The sequence below is a fragment of the Notolepis coatsorum genome (genome assembly GCF_963971535.1).
Source record: "Notolepis coatsorum genome assembly, chromosome: 14".
NCBI classification, from domain to species: domain Eukaryota; kingdom Metazoa; phylum Chordata; class Actinopteri; order Aulopiformes; family Paralepididae; genus Notolepis; species Notolepis coatsorum.
In genome coordinates, this window is record NC_140178.1 from 17,367,177 (window position 1) to 17,387,518 (window position 20,342).

A 20,342-nucleotide genomic window follows, 5' to 3' on the forward strand; every position below is an offset into this window, starting at 1 on the left:
TGGTAACTTGTTTAAAATGACGAGATATACAAATGTGTTTATTATTGAATGGATCTGACATCATCTGAGAGAGAGAGCGAGAGAGAGAGAGAGAGCTGTGCGTGTTTGTGTTGGGCTATTGGAAACGTGGTTGCATTTGACTGACTGTGATCATATATTGATCGATGGCAATGGTGATAATATTCGCCAATGCGTGCCTTGTACATGTTTGCAAAATGTTTGGTATAGCGCCCCTAGTGGCGAAGCATCCACGAGCCGCTACTGACACACACACAGAAGTAAAAAAAAAAATATGATTTTTTTACTTCGATTTTTTTTTTATGTTCGAAGCTTGTGCCATCGAACGAAGCTTCGAAGCTTCGAAGTATTTAAGACAGCCCTAATGTCAGTAGCCACTTCCCATGTAGCCGAGGCACTTATCTAGCATGACAGTGCGCGGTAGACCGCCGAGACCACATCCCACCCACCCCCCCCCCCCCCCCCCCCCCCCCCCCCCCCACCCCCACCCCGCGACTCATCCCTGCATCGCCTTCAAACGCTCTAGAATTAGCCTGCGCGCACAACGTCGCCGGGGTCAAAGGTCAAAGCGCAGCGAGTGATGCAAATCATTTCCGATTTCAAAGGGCTTCTCTCTCCCTCCTCCCGGTCGCAGTTATGCGGTGATCCCCGCCGAAAACCCGCGGCGCTGGAGGAGCACAGCGCCTCATGGAAACGCTCGTGGAAACAGAGGGGCGGAGCTCGAGCCTCCTCTCTCCGCATCCCGCCACACCGATGGAAGTGATTAAGTATATCGGAGTGTAATTCCACCCCCCTCGGTCTGGCTCTTAAAATAGAGGAATGGGGAGAGGAGGAGGAGGAGGAGGAGGAGGAGGAGGAGGAGGAGGAGGAGGCTGGCTCGGGCCGTGGCGTGGCGGATGTCTGACTTCTTTTGATTGGACCAGAACAGCGGCTTGTTATTAGCGCGATGCCGGCTCCCGACCGCACCAGCAGGCCTGCCATGTGGGGGAGATGAGCGGGGCATCATTCATACGGAGGCCCCTCTGCCGCACTCTCTCTCTCTCTCTCTCTTTGATTGATTGATTGATTGAAAACTTTATTAACAGATTGCAGGATGGGTACAATACAGTACAGCTCAATACACACAATTGTTAAGGGGATGCAGACCAGAGAACAGACTTTCGTCTTGTTTACACCAGGGTCCCCCATTTTCAATTCATCAGGACATATATGACATACATGACATACAGATAGTCAGTACTGCTACATCTATACATTTATGACATACCAGATTTGCAAATACAGTACTGTTTGTGATACAGAAGGAGTCAAGAAAAGGGAGTATATACATTTGACGTAGAAACTGTACATTGGAGGAGGTTGGGTGGGGGGGGTTGGGTACACTGGGATATTGACAACCATACTGGGTAATTTACATTGGAGGTGGTTGGGGGGGGGGGGGGGCACACTGTATAAGCAAGCAAAACTGTACATTGAGGGGGGGGAGACTCTGTACAAACAAACAAAATTGTACATTGGACTATTGACAAAACCATACTAGGTAATTGACTGTACATTGGAGGGGGTTGGGTTAGGATATTTACAGGGGCCAGTGTTGAATTGCAGTCTCCCGTAGGTGTCTCTTGAGAGAGGTTTTGAAAGTGGGTAGTGATCCACATTCCTTTACAGCTTTGGGTAGGGCGTTCCACATTGATGTGGCATAATTGCGAAACGTGTTTAGTCCCTTATTTGAGCCGAATCTGGGTTTAACATGATTTGTGGAGCTCCCTCTGGTGTTGTGATCGTGGTATTCACTGACCTTTGGGAAGTATTTTGCCATGTACATGGGTACCTTGGTCGTGTAGTGTATCTTGTAGACCAGGCCCATTGCAAGTTGCTGTACTCTGTCATCTACTCTAAGCCATCCTAGGTTGTCAAAGTGGGCAGGGGTGAGGTGGGTTCTAGGAGTAAGGTCAAGCAGTAGTCTGACCAGTTTGTTTTGAGATGTTTGTAATTTTGTTTTTAGCGCCTTTGAGGTGCTTTGGTACCATGAGGTGCAAGCATAGTCGTAGTACCCCTGAATGATTTGTCTCCCAATTCAGTGCCTTAAATCTCGTCTACGTCCACTTCACAGGAGCGGTGGCCTTATGTGAAACATGTGCGCTCGGGCGTTACCCCCGCCCCCCCCTAACCGTGAGCGACTGGCCGCACCGCCGCGGAGTGTGATATTTATCATGTTAATAACCCACACGCACACGTCTGGAACAGGGCAAGTCCTCCGGTCTGTGTGTTCAGTGGAGACGGGTAGGAAATGAGGCATGAACAGCTGTGGGCCTTCAAAAGAGGCAGAGGTTAAGCCGAGTGCCTTCAGCCACCTGAGAGTCACAGAGCCAGGCCTGTAATTAGGACGTCTCGCTAGAAGACAAGTTGAGCCTCGGAAAAAAGAAGAAGAAACGGCACAAAACGGTCGGAAAAAACAAACGTATTTAACCCTTTGACTACCACACTACAGAAGGTTAACCTTTCACTACCACACTACAAGTTAACCTTTCACTACCACACTACAGAAGGTTAACCCTTTCACTACCACACTACAGAAGGTTAACCTTTCACTACCACACTACAGAAGGTTAACCCTTTCACTACCACACTATAGACGGTTAACCTTTCACTACCACACTATAGACGGTTAACCTTTCACTACCACACTACAGAAGGTTAACCCTTTCACTACCACACTACAGAAGGTTAACCTTTCACTACCACACTACCGAAAGTTAACCCTTTCACTACCACACTACAGAGGGTTAACCCTTTCACTACCACACTATAGACGGTTAACCTTTAACTACCACACTACAGAAGGTTAACCCTTTCACTACCACACTACAGAAGGTTAACCTTTCACTACCACACTACAGAAGGTTAACCCTTTCACTACACTACAGAAGGTTAACCCTTTCACTACCACACTACAGAAGGTTAACCTTTCACTACCACGTTACAGAAGGTTAACCCGTTCACTACCACACTACAGGTTAACCTTTCACTACCACACTACAGAAGGTTAACCCTTTCACTACCACAATACAGAAGGTTAACCTTTCACTACCACACTATAGACGGTTAACCTTTCACTACCACACTACAGAAGGTTAACCCTTTCACTACCACAATATATACGGTTAACCTTTCACTACCACACTACAGAATGTTAACCCTTTCACTGCCACACTATAGACGGTTAACCTTTCACTCCCACACTACAGGTTAACCTTTCATTACCACACATTACGACTATGCTTGCACCTCATGGTACCAAAGCACCTCAAAGGCACTAAAAAACAAATTACAAACATCTCAAAACAAGCTAGTCAGACTACTACTTGACCTGACTCCTAGAACCCACCTCACCCCTGCCCACTTTGACAACCTAGGATGGCTTAGAGTAGACGACAGAGTACAGCAACTTGCAATGGGCCTGGTCTACAAGATACACTACGCGACCAAGGTACCCATGTACATGTCAAAATACTTCCCAAAGGTCAGTGAATACCACGATCACAACACCAGAGGGAGCTCCACAAATCATGTAAAACCCAGATTCGGCTCAAACAAGGGACTAAACACGTTTCGCAATTATGCCACATCAATGTGGAACGCCCTACCTAAAGCTGTAAAGGAATGTGAATCACTACCCACCTTCAAAAACACTCTCAAAAAACACCTACGTGAGACTGCAATTCGAAACTGGCCCCTACAAATGTCCTAACCTAGTTGTACAGTAAATGACCAAGTAAGGCTTTGTCAATATTCCAATGTACAGTGTAAAATGTGTGTGTGTCCCCTTCCCAACCCCCCCCCACCCCCACCTCCAATGTACAGCCCTCACCCAACCCACCCAACCCCACCCCACCCAACCAACCTCCTCCAATGTACAGTTTCTATGCCAAATGTATATACACTCCTTTTCTGGACACTTTTGTATCACAAACAGTACTGTATTTGCAAATCTGATATGTCATAAATGTATAGATGTAGCAGTACTGTCTATCTGTATGTCATGTATGTCATATATGTTATGATGAATTGAAAATGGGGGACCCTGATGTAAACAAGACGAAAGTCTTTCTCTGGTCTGCATCCCCTTAACAATTGTATGTATTGAGCTGTACTGTACTGTACCCATTCTGCAATCTGTTAATAAACTTTTCAATCAATCAATCAATCACTACAGAAGGTTAACCCTTTCACCACCACACTACAGGTTAACCTTTCACTACCACACTACAGAAGGTTAACCCTTTCACTACCACACTACAGGTTAACCTTTCACTACCACACTACAGAAGGTTAACCCTTTCACTACCACACTACAGGTTAACCTTTCACTACCACACTACAGAAGGTTAACCCTTTCACTACCACACTATAGACGTTAACTTTTCACGATCACACTACAGAAGGTTAACCCTTTCACTACCACACTACAGAAGGTTAACCTTTCACTCCCACACTACAGAAGGTTAACCTTTCATTACCACACTACAGAAGGTTAACCCTTTCACTACCACACTACAGAAGGTTAACCCTTTCACCACCACACTACAGAAGGTTAACCTTTCACTCCCACACTACAGAAGGTTAACCTTTCATTACAACACTACAGAAGGTTAACCCTTTCACTAACACACTACAGAAGGTTAACCCTTTCACCACCACACTACAGAAGGTTAACCTTTCACTACCACACTACAGAAGGTTAACCCTTTCACTACCACACTACAGGCAGTTAACCGTCTGTAGTGTGGTAGTGAAAGGGTTAAAGGGAAAAAGTATTTGAAAGGAACTGGTGCTTGTGAGTGTTTGTGAAAGTCCAGTCGGTCGGGGTAACCAGACAAGACGAGCTGCTCTCGAACACAGACGTTGAGCTGTCTCGCTGAGGTTAACCAGACAAGACTAAACACCGGCCACAACCACAATTCAGTCTTTAAAACTCTGTTACATAGACAAACAAATGGGGATATTGAACAGAGAGGAAGAGATGGAGAGAGAGAGGGAGAGAGACGGAGAGAGAGAGGGAGAGAGAGACAGAGAGAGAGACAGATATATATATAGAGAGAGAGAGAGAGAGATATAGAGACAGAGAGAGAGAGAGTTGAAAACTTCCCAAACATCTCCCAACTGAATACCAAAAGTGAATAGGCTGCAGAATTTAACTTGAGAGGTCAGCTTTCTGAGTTGAGGCCCCAGTGTTTAAACGCAGCCTCAAATATTACAGCGGAATAATTCGGCGCTCAAAACCATAACTTCACCGGCATGTTTTAGATCCTCGAGGGCGATGAAGAACCCTGTCTGCGTGGCCTGCCCTGACCCAACAATACATCAGCGGTTCTGGGACCAGACTCTCTCTCTCTCTCTCGTCTTGACCCCTGGTGATGAATGGGGCAACTGTGGGGCCGTAAAAAAACCAAATGAATAACTCATCCGATGATTCCTCCACTGTTGCAGAGGTCATGGGGTGTGGTTGAGGAATGTAAAAAAACAAAACAAAAAAAATACACAATAAGCCTATAGGCTAAGTTGATGTATGAACGCAGTCTCTTGCATCATATGACAGGGACACAGAGACGAGGGGGGGGTCAGGCCTGAGGGTATAGTCCTCTAACTAACCACCACGACCTCTAACTAAAGTCCTCTAACTAACCACCACAAACTAAAGTCCTCTAACTAACCACCACGTCCTCTAACTAAAGTCCTCTAACTAACCACCACATCCTCTAACTAAAGTCCTCTAACTAACCACCACAAACTAAAGTCCTCTAACTAACCACCACGTCCTCTAACTAAAGTCCTCTAACTAACCACCACATCCTCTAACTAAAGTCCTCTAACTAACCACCACGTCCTCTAACTAAAGTCCCCCAACTAACCACCACATCCTCTAACAAAAGTCCTCTAACTAAAGTCCCCTAACTAAACACCACGTCCTCTAACTAAAGTCCCCTAACTAACCACCACATCCTCTAACTAAAGTCCTCTAACTAACCACCACATCCTCTAACTAAAGTCCTCTAACTAACCACCACGTCCTCTAACTAAAGTCCCCTAACTAACCACCACATCCTCTAACTAACCACCACATCCTCTAACTAAAGTCCTCTAACTAACCACCACATCTTCTAACTAAAGTCCTCTAACTAACCACCACATCCTCTAACTAAAGTCCCCTAACAAACCACCACGTCCTCTAACTAACCACCACGTCCTCTAACTAAAGTCCCCTAACTAACCACCACGTCCTCTAACTAAAGTCCTCTAACATGACCACTTGCACGTGAAGTAGGCACTTCCGGTAGGACTTCCTGGTTGCGAATGGTTCTTCCGGTCCCATCCAAATACATTGTTTTCAGCAACTTTTCTCCTTTTATTTAAACAACTTTGTCGTCACAGAGATTGATTGATTGATAACTTTATTAACAGATTGCAGAATGGGTACATTACAGCACAGCTCAATACATACAATTGAAAAGCAGAAAATGCATTAGTTAAAGACAGTAGCTAAATAGTTAGCTGCCCTTCTTTCTCAAACCGAATTAATCACTCTAGTTTCCAGAGCTGATGTGATAGTAACATGGTCGTGGTGTGAATTACCTCTTATTATTTTTGAATGACAACAGTAATAAGGATGGCAAGTGTATGATGGCATGTACAATAATGCTTAGTATCTACAGATATGTAAGAGGATTATATAATCCTCTTACATATCTGTAGATACTATATCTGTATATATCCCTTACCTACTCTTACTAGTTACGCTGCTGGCCCCTTTCGTGACTGTGACGCAGCCAACAAGGTTTCACTCGGCTGCCCTGCCTGGGTGCTCTCACAGCCAACGACATGACATTACATAATTATGTTGCAACCTTCGTCTATCAAGCAAACAATTATATAAATATTTATATGTAGTTGATAGAGACAAAGGCAGAATTCGACTTAATTAAGCACGTTTTATTAAGACATATTTTTATATGGGTCGGGACACTTTAAAAAAGCAGCACAATGAACACAAATCTGTCCGACAGTCTTAAATAACAAACGGCATTGCTTCGCTTCTTCGTCGACATGTCTGCTGCACATGTCCTTGTTGTTTAACACAGATAATCTCCACGTGCTTGTTGTAGAGAGGTGGAGTCGAGGCGCCACTTACTTTCGTTTAATTGGAATGGAGGCGGGAAGGCGCCGCTTACTTTCGTTTCATTGGAATGGAGGTGCAAGATTTTGGAGGCAACATTCTTTTTTTTATTAATACTTTTTTACTTCGATTTTTTTTTTTATGTTCGAAGCTTGTGCCATCGAACGAAGCTTCGAAGCTTTGAAGTATTTAAGAAAGCCCTAGTTACTATCACATCAGCTCTGGAAACTAGAGTGATTAATTCGGTTTGAGAAAGAAGGGCAGCTAACTATTTAGTTACTGTCTTTAACTGCAATGCATTTTCTGCTTTGCGATCCAATGTTCACCAAAACACACACCCACACACTTTATAATTTGTTCCTCAACGTTATATAGACAGGTAATGTTTTGTAAACTAACGTTATGTTTAGAATGGAATGAATACATCAAGGCAAAGATCGTTAGCTCAAAGCTAATCCGGCCCGTTTATCAACTAGCTTCTGTTAGCCAGCATTAGCTGAGCAAGTAAACTAACAGTAAACGTTTTTTACATGAAATACAGTCCAAAAACCCTGCTGACAAACGTTTGCTTATTAAATACATTCTATAATATAATAATACAAACGTTTCATTACCTCTCTGTGACGACAAAGTTGTTTAAATAACAGGAGAAAAGTTGCTGAAAACAATGTATTTGGATGGGATCGGAAGAACCATTCGCAACCAGGAAGTCCTACCGGAAGTGCCTACTTCACGTTGTGCAAGTGGAGAATAAGAAGTGCTTCTACTTTATTCACCTGCACTGCAGAGTATCACGTTAACAATCTAATGGCTAGCAAGCTCACCTGTGACATACAGTGCAAAATACAAGAGTACAATCTTAGTCGACTTTTATGAAAACAATACACAAGTTGGAACAGTTTGAACGTTTTATTAGTTAGTTTATTTACTGTCTTTCGAGTTTCAATGCATAATCCAGACATAGTTGCATTCCAGATCCACCCTGTTGTTGACATGTCCTTAATTCTTTGAAAACATAACGTTACTGAAATGGAATAAGGAATGCAATGTTCGCTAGCTTAGCATCGTATTTTCATTCAACTGTAGCTGAGTACTGAGGCGGAAGTGACAAATTTTCAAAGTAAAAGAAAACAGCTTTATGCGCTTCATCTGTACAACACTCATCACTGTGTCCTTTATGAGAAGGTTGGTTGGCCCTCTTTGATGGAGAGGCGTAAAAAAAAACTGGTATTTCTTCATTTCTAAGGCCCTTATTGGTAAGCTACCTCCTTATACTACAATTTTGGAATTCTGGAACCTATGGAACCCGTTCTAGTGACTGGCTGGTCCTTAAGGTCCCCTGAGTTTGCTCAGAACAGGGTAAATATGCATTTTGCTATGATGCCCCCCTAGCTCATGGAATTAACTCCAACAGTCCTTAAAGCTTGAGATTCTCCCCTCTGTTGCAGAGTTTAAAAGAGTTTAAAATCGCCAACCTTTGTCAATTTGTACGTGTTTTAATTGATTTGTTATCCTTGCTTTTTGCCTCATCTTGTTGTCTCTTTGTTGTGATTTTATATGCCGTGTGCTTTATTTTGGTGCTTATTTCTGTATGTACACACGACGTGACTGTAAATGAGAAATAATAAATAAAAGTTTGAAAAGGAATGAAATTATATCGTTTTGAAGTTGCACTGATACAACAAAGAGAACAACTATGGTGTTTTTGGTCTGTTTATTGTCAAATCATGGAAAGTTATGAAGTTAATTGACAGATTGCGACAGAACATTATTAATAGTTTTACAATAAAAAAAATAGTAAAGTTTCATAGCGTTCCATACAGTTGATGTCGGGCATATGGAAGGAACAACCGATTCACTGAGACGGACCGTTTGAGGCGAAGCCGCGGTCAACATGGACTCCTGCTGTCAGGTACACGTGACTTCCTGTCTGGTACTTGGTGACTTCCTGTCTGGTACTTGGTGACTTCCTGTCTGGTACATGTGGCTTCCTGCTGTCTGGGAGCTGAGAAGAACCCTGTGCTTACTGGACAGGTATCTGTTGAGAGAATGGGAATACATTTATACATTTATATTCTATATATATATCCTTTTACATATCTGTAGATACTATATCTATATCTGTACATATCCCTTACCTACTCTCACTAGTTACGCTGCTGGCCAGTATGACTTACTACCATAGTGTCTTTATACCTGCATCACTGTACATAACAATACTACAACTCTGTACATTCACCTGATCTGCACTATTACTCAGTATTACTAATTTATTTATTTCATACCCCGTTTAACCACCTGTACATTGTATATTACTGTTGCACTTTACTGTTACATTTGCACTCTGGTTGGATGGCAAACAGATTTTTGTTGTTGCTGTATAATGGCAATAAATTAGAATCTAATCTAATCTAATCTATTGAGGAAAAGGAATGATCCAAGTTACGATATCTTGATATCATGACTAGGAATAGGCGCGAGTAATCGATTACTCTACTACTTGCACTACTTGAGTATTTCGTGAGAGTACTGGATCTGGGAAAACATTACTCGTGTCCATCACTAATTGCTATGTTGCTAATTTCTAAACATTTACACTATTTTATAGCTTCTTTGTTCTTGTACTACTGATGATGCTGCTGTTGCTGCTGCTGCTGTTGGGTCAAGGAGCCAAGACTCTAACAGAACAGGGATGTGACAGTAAAACGGATTCTGATGACGACATTTCGGTTCTACAGTTACCTTGACAACCAACTGGGGTATCGGCACTCCCAGCCAATCACAGAGCTGGTTCCGGTGGGGTCGTAGTGTGACGATGTCGCTCTCCCTGCAGCAGACATGCAGAAGGACGACATGAGGACATCATCTCATCTTACACAAAGACACATTCATTAAAGGTCCAATCTATTTTCACTCTCTAGTTGATTGACCGAGACCGAGCTGTTGATACAATGACTAACAGTAGACAACAAGTAAATACGAGTTTTAAACTGTATTTGCTGTATTTTGGGGCAGTAACAGTATGTACAATAATGCTGTATATACAGTAGTGTATATATATATATATATCTGTACATATCCCTTACCTACTCTTACTAGTTACACTGCTGGCCAGTATGACTTACTACCATAGTGTCTTTATACCTGTATCACTGTACGTATTAATACTACAACACATTAGCACTATTATTCAGTAGTACTCATTTATATATTTTATACCCCGTTTAATCACCTGTACATTACTATTGCACTTTACTGTTACATTTGCACTCTGGTCGGACGCCAAACTTCCTTTCGTTGTGCTGTACTTGTGCTGCACGATGACGATACATTTTAATCAAATCTAATCTAACAGGTGCGTTATGCCCCTCAACCCCGACCTGAATACTGACCAGTTAGTGTCACTCAGCAGGGTCATGGTGTCGTCCAACACCTCTGGGTCGATGACGTCGTCGTAGGTCAGTAGCATCTCGTACATCTGGCTGGCTGTGGTCTTCCTGATCTGCAGATTACAGAGCAGGAGGGAGATGGGTTAGAGTCGGTCTTATCCACAGTTATAATGAGAGGTCCCAAGAATCACTGGCTTCATGGGTCTATATTCTGGCATCAAGCGCAGATGTTCTCCGTGCTTTACTCAACACCAAGCCTAAGTTCCCACTGCGAGCCTTATAGTGCTCAATCTATTGCTCAGATCAGATTTTTTTGTTTTGTTTGTGGTTGTTCACATGATTATTTAAATGTGGCCGATATCAGATGCCAGTGTGAACTGGTCCCTCGCTCCTGAACTGATGAACAATAAAGAAGATGAAGAATAAAGAATATGAAGAATAAAGAAGGTGAAGAATAAAGAAGGTGAAGAATAAAGAAGATGAAGAATAAAGAAGATGAACAATAAAGAAGATGAACGTAAAGAAGATGAACAATAAAGAAGATGAACAATAAAGAATATGAAGAATAAAGAAGATGAAGAATAAAGAAGATGAAGAATAAAGAAGATGAACAATAAAGAAGATGAAGAATAAAGAAGATGAAGAATAAAGAATATGAACAATAAAGAAGATGAACAATAAAGATGATGAACAATAAAGAATATGAACAATAAAGAATATGAACAATAAAGAAGATGAAGAATAAAGAATATGAACAATAAAGAAGATGAACAATAAAGAAGATGAAGAATAAAGAAGATGAACAATAAAGAAGATGAACAATAAAGAAGATGAACAATAAAGAAGATGGAGAATAAAGAAGATGAACAATAAAGAAGATGAACAATAAAGAAGATGAACAATAAAGAAGATGAACAATAAAGAAGATGAACGTAAAGAAGATGAACAATAAAGAAGATGAACAATAAAGAAGATTAACAATAAAGAAGATGAAGAATAAAGAATATGAAGAATAAAGAAGATGAACAATAAAGAAGATGAACAATAAAGAAGATGGACGTAAAGAAGATGGACGTAAAGAAGATGGACGTAAAGAAGATTGTGACAAATGCCGATCTAGAGTGACAAAAAAGTCGCATGACTGTTCAAACTGAGGTCGCGTTGCAAACAAATCTGATCTATATCTGATTTAGGACCAGATATTAAAGTGGCCCAAGTCAGAATTGAAATGATCAGATTCCATGTGATTTGTGCTGTTGAACACTGTTGTGAGAAAGTGTGATCTGAGTCACATATGAGCAAAGAAATCACATTTGCGCCACTTTTGCCTAGTGTGAACGTAGCCTAAAGTGGTTAAAGGATCAATAGGCGGCAGTCGATTTGTCAACATTTTAACTGTCTTATTATATCTCAACAGTAATCGATAGTATGCAAAGAAAATAAGACTAAAAGAACGGCTACAACGTCAGGAGAGCAGTAATAGAGGCAAAACGGCGTTACAGGGATAAAGTTGAACTTCAGTTTGAACAGGCTGACTCTAGAGGCATGTGGCAGGGCCTCAGAACAATGACAGACTACAAAGGAACCCCCCTCAAACTGAACAGTGACATCTCCTTAGCAAATGATCTCAACTCCTTCTATGCGAGGTTTGAGGCTGTGAATAACAACACCAGCCTACAAACCACGGCAATGGGGGGGGGGGGGTCTGCTGATGGAGACTCAGTGTTCAGGGTAACAGAGCATGAGGTGAGACGGATCTTTAAAAAAGTGGATATCAGGAAGGCAGCAGGACCGGACGGCATCCCCGGCCGCGTCCTAAAAGTCTGTGCCGACCAACTGGCCCCGGTATTCACTGACATCTTCAACCTGTCCTTGGAACAGGCCGTCATCCCCACCTGTCTGAAGAAGTCCACCATCATCCCTGTACCCAAAAAATCTACGCCCGCTTGCCTCAACGACTACCGCCCTGTAGCCCTCACCTCCATAGCCATGAAGTGCTTTGAGAAGCTAGTGAAGGGCTACATCTGTTCCTCCCTCCCCATCAACCTGGACCCTCTGCAATTTGCATATCGCCCCAACAGGTCCACGGAGGACGCCATAGCCCATGTGCTGCACACAGCAGCATCACATCTGGACAAGAGGCAGGGGAACTATGTGAATGAATGAATGAATGAATGAAAACTTTATTTAACAGATTGCAGAATGGGTACAATACAGTACGGCTCAATACATACAATTGTTAAGGGGATGCAGACCTGAGAAAGACGTTTGTCTTGTTTCCATCAGGGTCCCCCATTTTCAATTCATATAGACATATATGACATACATGACATACAGATAGTCAGTACTGCTACATCTATACATTTATGACATACCAGATTTGCAAATACAGTACTGTTTGTGATACAGAAGGAGTCAAGAAAAGGGAGTATATACATTTGACGTAGAAACTGTACATTGGAGGTTGGGTGGGGGGGGTTGGGTACATTGGGATATTGACAACCATACTGGGTAATTTACATTGGAGGTGGTTGGGGGGGGGGGGGGGGCGGGGGGCATACTGTATAAACAAGTAACACTGTACATTGAGGGGGGGGGGGGAGGAGACACTGTACAAACAAACACAATTGTACATTGAACTATTGACAAAACCATACTAGGTAAATGACTGTACATTGGAGGGGGTTGGAATGATTGGGTTAGGATATTTACAGGGGCCAGTGTTGAATTGCAGTCTCCCGTAGGTGTCCCTTGAGAGAGGTTTTGAAAGTGGGTAGTGATCCACATTCCTTTACAGCTTTGGGTAGGGCGTTCCACATTGATGTGGCATAATTGCGAAACGTGTTTAGTCCCTTATTTGAGCCGAATCTGGGTTTGACATGATTTGTGGAGCTCCCTCTGGTGTTGTGATCGTGGTATTCACTGACCTTTGGGAAGTATTTTGACATGTACATGGGTACCTTGGTCGTGTAGTGTATCTTGTAGACCAGGCCCATTGCAAGTTGTTGTACTCTGTCGTCTACTCTAAGCCATCCTAGGTTGTCGAAGTGGGCAGGGGTGAGGTGGGTTCTAGGAGTAAGGTCAAGCAGTAGTCTGACCAGTTTGTTTTGAGATGTTTGTAATTTTGTTTTTAGCGCCTTTGAGGTGCTTTGGTACCATGAGGTGCAAGCATAGTCGTAGTACCCCTGAATGAGTGCTCCTGCCAGAGTCTTCAGGGTGTTCTTGTTTACCAGAGAGGAGATCCGGTACAAGAATCGAGTTCGTTGGTTGACTTTTTTTATTACATTGGATGCCATTTTGTCACAGGAGAGATTAGCCTCTAGGATGGACCCTAGGTAGGTAATTTCATCTTTCCTTGTGACAATATTGTCACCCACTGTAACTGAGAAGCCGTCGGTCTTGCTGAGTTTGTTATTTGAACCGAAGAGAATGGACTCTGTTTTGCCCATGTGTAATGATAGTTTGTTATCAGCGAGCCATATGCAGATTCTGCCTAGTTCCGAGCTGAGGGTTTTTTCAACCTGTAACTTGTTCTTGTCAGAGACCAGCAGGGCTGAGTCGTCCGCAAACAGGAACAAGTTGCAGTCACAAGCTGACGACATGTCATTTGCATAAATTAGGAACAGTAGCGGTCCTAGTATGCTTCCTTGTGGAACACCACAGCTCACTGTGAGGGGGGGGGATAGGGTACCGTTTACCTCCACCATCTGTTCCCTCCCCTCAAGGTAGGATTGCATCCAGCTCACTGATAGACTATCAAAACCAATTGCTTTTAGCTTGTCAATCAGAATGGAGTGATTGACCGTGTCAAAGGCCTTTTGTAGGTCCAGCATGACCATGCCGCAGTATTTGCCTGCGTCCACCTCTTGTTTGATGTGGTCATTCAAATAGAGAAGGCATGTGTCAGTGGAGTGGGATGTTCTGAAGCCAGATTGGAATTCGTAGATTAGATTTTTTTCCGCTAGGTACTTTTCGACCTGTTCGTAGACTATTTTTTCCATGACTTTCGAGATGGAGGTGAGAATAGAAACAGGGCGGTAGTTGCCTGGGTCTAATTTGCTGCCCTTTTTGTGCAGAGGGGTCACCCTCGCAATTTTGAAGTCCTTGGGGACGTGTCCCTGTTTTATGGAGAGGTTTATTATGTGTGTGATGATTGGTGTGATGGCGGCTGCTGAGTCTCTGAGGAATTTGGAGGGGATGTTGTCATGGCCAGTGGCCTTGTTAGGTTGGAGGGCGCTCAGTTTATTGAGTACCTCATCTGTTGTTACCGTTTCCAGCTTGAAGTCGTCCTTGCGGACCCCTAGGTTTTTGTAGAAAGCTACTATGTGTTCTACCCCATAAAGCCCTGAGTGGGAGGGTAGTTTGTTTACCAGTGTTGTGGCTATGTTTGTGAAGAAAATGTTTAAGTAATTGGCTACATCCAGCTTGTCTGTGATGAGCGTGTTGTCAGTTTTTATGTTTATGTTTGAGAATCTGGTTTTAAGTTTTTTACTGCATCCTAGTTGATTATTGAGTAATTTCCAAAGTTCACGTGGTTTGTTTTTGTTTTCCTCAGTTTTGTCATTGATGAAATTCTTTTTTGCAGTTTTGATCATGGAGTTTACGTCGTTTCTTAGTCTGTTTCTTTCTAGTTTGAGTTCAGTCACGTGGGCTTGGAGTTCACTGCTCGTGCTTTTAGTAAGCTTTGACTGACTTTTACGAAACTCAGAGCATTTTTTGTCTCTGGTTTTCATAGCGGCCAGTATTTCGGAGTGCATCCACGGCTCAGCGCGATTTTTTACCCTGGTGGTTCTTAGGGGGGCCATGTCGTTTAGTATTGCTGAGAATTTGGTTTTGAAACCAAGCCATGTTTCGTCAACCAGTGTACCATTGAGTTCATCTGACCAGTCCAGACTCTCCAGTTCAAGGTTGAAGGCCTCGCTAGAGTAGGTTTTGAGGTCTCTAGATGTGACTGTTTTGTGGCAGCCAGCCTTTTGTTTTGTGAGAATGCTGTTCATCGACTACAGCTCAGCATTCAATACCATAGTCCCCTCCAAACTCATAGCCAAGCTCAGGGACCTGGGCTTGAACTATGACCTGTGCCAGTGGGTCCTGGACTTCCTGACGGGCAGACCCCAGGTGGTAAGAGCCGGCAACTGCACCTCCTCATCCATCACGCTCAACATAGGGGCCCCCCAGGGCTGTGTTCTGAGCCCCCTCCTCTACTCCCTGTACACACATGACTGCGTAGCACAGCGGAACAACAACACCATCATCAAATTTGCTGATGACACAGTAGTGGTGGGCCTGATCTCTGCCAACGACGAAAGGGCCTACCTGGAAGAGGTAGAGAACCTGTCACAGTGGTGTCAGGAGAACTGCCTCTCCCTGAACGTCAGCAAAACAAAAGAGATGATTGTGGACTTCAGGAGGTCGGGGGTCAAGGACTACAGCCCCCTCAGCATCGACGGGGCACCAGTTGAGAGAGTGAACAGTTTCAAGTACCTCGGAGCCCACATATCCGAGGACTTGACATGGACCACACACATTGACAGTGTTGTGAAGAAGGCACGACAACGCCTCTACTTCCTCAGGCGCCTAAGGAAGTTCCAAGTCAGTCAGAAGATCCTTAGGAACTTCTACTCATGTACAATAGAGAGCATCCTGACCGGCAACATCACCTCCTGGTTTGGGAATAGCACTGCACAAGACCGTAGCAGACTACAAAGAGTGACACGTTCAGCCGAACGCACAATTAGAGGGGGGCTTCCCACCCTCCAGAACATTTACAACAAGCGGTGCAAGGGAAGGCTAAGAGAATTATTAAGGACTCGAGCCACCCGAACAACTGCCTCTTTGAACTGCTGCCGTCAGGCAAGCGATACCGGAGTCTTATGGCGAGCACAGAAAGACTCAGAAGGAGCTTCTATCCCCAGGCCATCAGGCTGCTAAACGAAAATAATCGCTAAACGAACAATAATCACTATGCAACAACCATCAAATGCACACAGCACACACACCCACACGCACACACTCACTCAAACAAACAACACACTGCAGCACCCACTCTCCACACTTTAGATCACACAAACACACTTACACTTTATATTTATTGATAAAGGATTTGCACTACAACTCGTACACCTACTGTGAATTGTACCTAAACTGCACCTCGTCCATTTATGCCTTGCACTATATAGTATTGTATATTAGTACACTGCACAGTATTGTATATTGTATGGTAACTACGTCTACGAACATTGTACATATGTCTAAACTGAACACTGTGACCTCTTTTTTTACTTCTAATTTTTACTATGTTTTTATTTCATACTTATCTTGTCATGCACAGTCTCTGGAGCGCAACAGTAAGAAGCATTTTGTACAAAAGTATTCTGTACTTCTGTATGACAACTATTAAAGAAACTTGAAACTTGAAACTTGACATCCAATCAAACGAACGACCAAGTCAAATGATTGGAACGAGCGAGCTGTCAATCAAACCCTCTAGTGACACATGTGCTTGTTACACAAAGGCCTGCTGCTAACACATAGCTGCCTGCTAGCTACCTAGCGGGGCGTGGCTTTGGAGGTGTCCTGATGCGTTTTGATCGGGAAGGGCGTTGTCAAATTCGGTTGAAGGATTCTAAAATATCTCCAAGATCTGCCCAAAACCAACGGCCGCCTATTGCTCTTTTGAGTGTAAACAACATGGAATCCACCCCCCATCCCAAACACATCCAAACAAACACTCCATTGTTAGGTAGTTACGGCGGAACTGTTAACACTTTCAGTGCCACCAGGTGGCGGCAGAGTTAGCGCTTGAATGCCACCATCCACTTTAATGTTAACGTTAATATCGCCTAATCTATGTTTTAAATTATGGATATGTGTCTAATCTGCCCGTCGCTTATCAAAGAATCATTTTCCAGTCAGTGCTGTCAAGGCAGATTGGTTTTTTATCGCTTCATTTCCGTTTGAGAGCATTTTGAAAATCACCCGTTTTGGAGGTAAAACACAGCCCATTCTGGGCCATTCTGTGATAATCGTCTTTTACTGGAATATTCCAGAACGTTGATATTTGTCGGCCTATTTATGAATCGTTTTCAAATAAACGCTAGATGATCAATATTATACGTACACGCACGCCCATTCGAGCGGCGCGCTGATAATAGCCGTGTTGATTTCCTCATGAATTTTACAGTGAAACCGATAGAGGACATTTCACAAAACAGCTTATATCTTCATCAAAATGAGTCTGATTATCCTAACACTGATAACATAGATTCCTTACCTGATATCAGATGGTATCCAACTGGTATATTCCAATTCCTGATCACCATTCGAAGAAATCGATAAGTGTATAGATCTAACGTGTATACAGTAGAATTCATGATCCGCGGCGCTCAGAGGATCCATAATGAACTGTGGTAACCCCGGCTGCATCAGTGGACTGGAAAATGTGGAGTACAGGATTTTTTCCCCCATCCATTTTCATTGAGTCCATTCCAAAATCCCTTATGTCATCTGGGAGACGATAGGGGGCGCTTTTTTCCACATCTGATCGCCGGCGGCTCTCGGGTAGACTAGGGTAGGCTTGCGTGATGCAATATGATTTCAGATCGCAAAAAAAAAAAAAAATCTGAGAAATCTCGTGAGTGGCTTTCAACGTAATATTAATAATTCCGAGAAAACTCGTGAGTGGCATAGAAAGTGTTAAGCAACTTAATGCACAATTTAGTGCGATTTCCCCAAAATGTCGACACAACAGTTCCAAACAATAGGCATTCTAGAATGACTAGAGCAGGGGTTCCCAAACTTTTCAGGCCGCGACCCAAAAATAACGGGGTCAGAGAGCCGCGACCCCCACTATTATATAATTTAAAAAAAAATTATATATATTTTTTTTATAAATGGAAATGTATGGTTGAAACATGCACACGTTCAAACGCACACACACTAATAAGCATTGGAGGCTTTTAACCAGGGCCGGACTGGGGAAATCATTCAGGCCAGGAAATATAGTGCAAAATATAGACCCAGTCAGGCCATTTTTAAGCAGGGGGTCTGGGGGTCCCCCACCAGGACATTTCTTGTTACAAAGACTTCATTTCCTGCATTCTGGTGCAGGCATTTTTTTATTTGTACCCTTTAAATGCCAGTGTTTGTGATGGCATCACAAATTATTGTTAAAAAACAGGCTAGCATATGTATGATTAGCAACAACACTGATTTTGATGGATTTTCAGTTTTTTTGTAATGTCAGATTGAAAATAATACAATCTTTTATTCAACTTCAGCCCTGATCATAACACGACATATACATTTTATAATTCTAACCCTTTAAATGCCAGTGTGTGTGATGGCATATATTTGCAATATATCAAATGCAAAGTAGATTTTTCTGGGGATTATTACAGGCTAGCATGTGTCAATGATTAGCAACAACAGTTTTTTGTAAGGGACCCGCCTCCACCAATCACATGCGGCTCCTTTTGTGTGTGTGTGTGAGAGCAAGAGAGAGAGAGAGAGAGAGAGAGAGAGAGATAGTTCTCCAACTTGTGTGAGTTGCAGTGATCTCCTGGTTGTTCCCCACCTAGGTTATCAAACTATTGCGCTGCTGCAACTAGAAACACTGTCCTGGCCTGCTTCTAAGTTCAGTGGCCTGACTGCAAAAGAAAATATCTTAATTTTTTTTTCTCTTGGGAATCATCTGGCGACCCCGACTTTGGGAACCCCTGGACTAGAGTAGAGTAGGAGCCAGCAGAGATGTCGGGCTTATTCACAGCCAACTTATAATGAGAGGTCCTAAAAATCATTGGCTTCATGAGTCTATATTCTGGTATAAAACCTTTAGTTTAGTTTAGATTTCCCCCAAAATGTCTACACGACAGTTCCAAGCAATAAGCCTTGTAGAATGACTCCGCCAGGGGATGGTGTAGCAGGGTCCTGCGTGAGAGGAAGACCTACCACAGGGAAGGAGTGGCAGAGCAGAATCAGCAGCTGGGCCAGAATCCTCTTCCTCACCTCCCCCTGGAACTGGATCAGCCCACAGAACCTGCGGCACACCAAACAACACATCAACACATGTGGTCCTTTCCCCTCCTCTCTTGTCCTTTCCCCTCTCTGGTCCCTCTGGTCCTTTCCCCTCTCTGGTCCTTTCCCCCCCTCTGATCCTTTCCCCCCCTCTCTGGTCCTCCCCCCCCCCTCTGGTCCTCCCCCCCCCCCCCCCTCTGGTCCTTTCCCCCCCTCTGATCCTTTCCCCTCTCTGGTCCTTTCCCCCCATCTCTGGTCCTTTCCCCCCCCTCTCTGGTCCTTCCCCCCCCCCCCCCCCTCTGGTCCTTTCCCCTCTCTGGTCCTTTCCCCTCTCTGGTCCTTTCCCCCCTCTCTGGTCCTTTCCCCTCTCTGGTCCTTTCCCCCTCTCTGGTCCTTTCCCCCTCTCTGGTCCTTTCCCCTCTCTGGTCCTTTCCCCCTCTCTGGTCCTTTCCCCCTCTCTGGTCCTTTCCCCCTCTCTCTGGTCCTTTCCCCTCTCTGGTCCTTTCCCCCCATCTGGTCCTTTCCCCTCTCTGGTCCTTTTCCCTCTCTGGTCCTTTCCCCTCTCTGGTCCTTTCCCCTCTCTGGTCCTTTTCCCTCTCTGGTCCTTTCCCCTCTCTGGTCCTTTCCCCCTCTCTGGTCCTTTCCCCTCTCTGGTCCTTTCCCCTCTCTGGTCCTTCCCCCCCCCCTGGTCGTTTCCCCTCTCTGGTCCTTTCCCCCCTCTCTCTGGTCCTTTCCCCTCTCTGGTC

General features: G+C 43.8%; 1 protein-coding gene across 1 annotated transcript in view; it reads right to left on the reverse strand.

Annotated features, from left to right (window-relative positions):
* Positions 1-8,099: 8,099 nt before the first annotated feature.
* Positions 8,100-20,342, reverse strand: part of LOC311240889 (tubulin-specific chaperone D-like) — a 115,320-nt gene continuing 103,077 nt past the window's right edge. The window contains 4 exon segments of the mRNA XM_084329494.1: positions 8,100-9,230; positions 9,935-10,019; positions 10,585-10,694; positions 19,531-19,618. Coding sequence (XP_084185620.1) covers positions 9,216-9,230; positions 9,935-10,019; positions 10,585-10,694; positions 19,531-19,618 — 298 coding nt within the window. The 3' untranslated portion in view covers positions 8,100-9,215.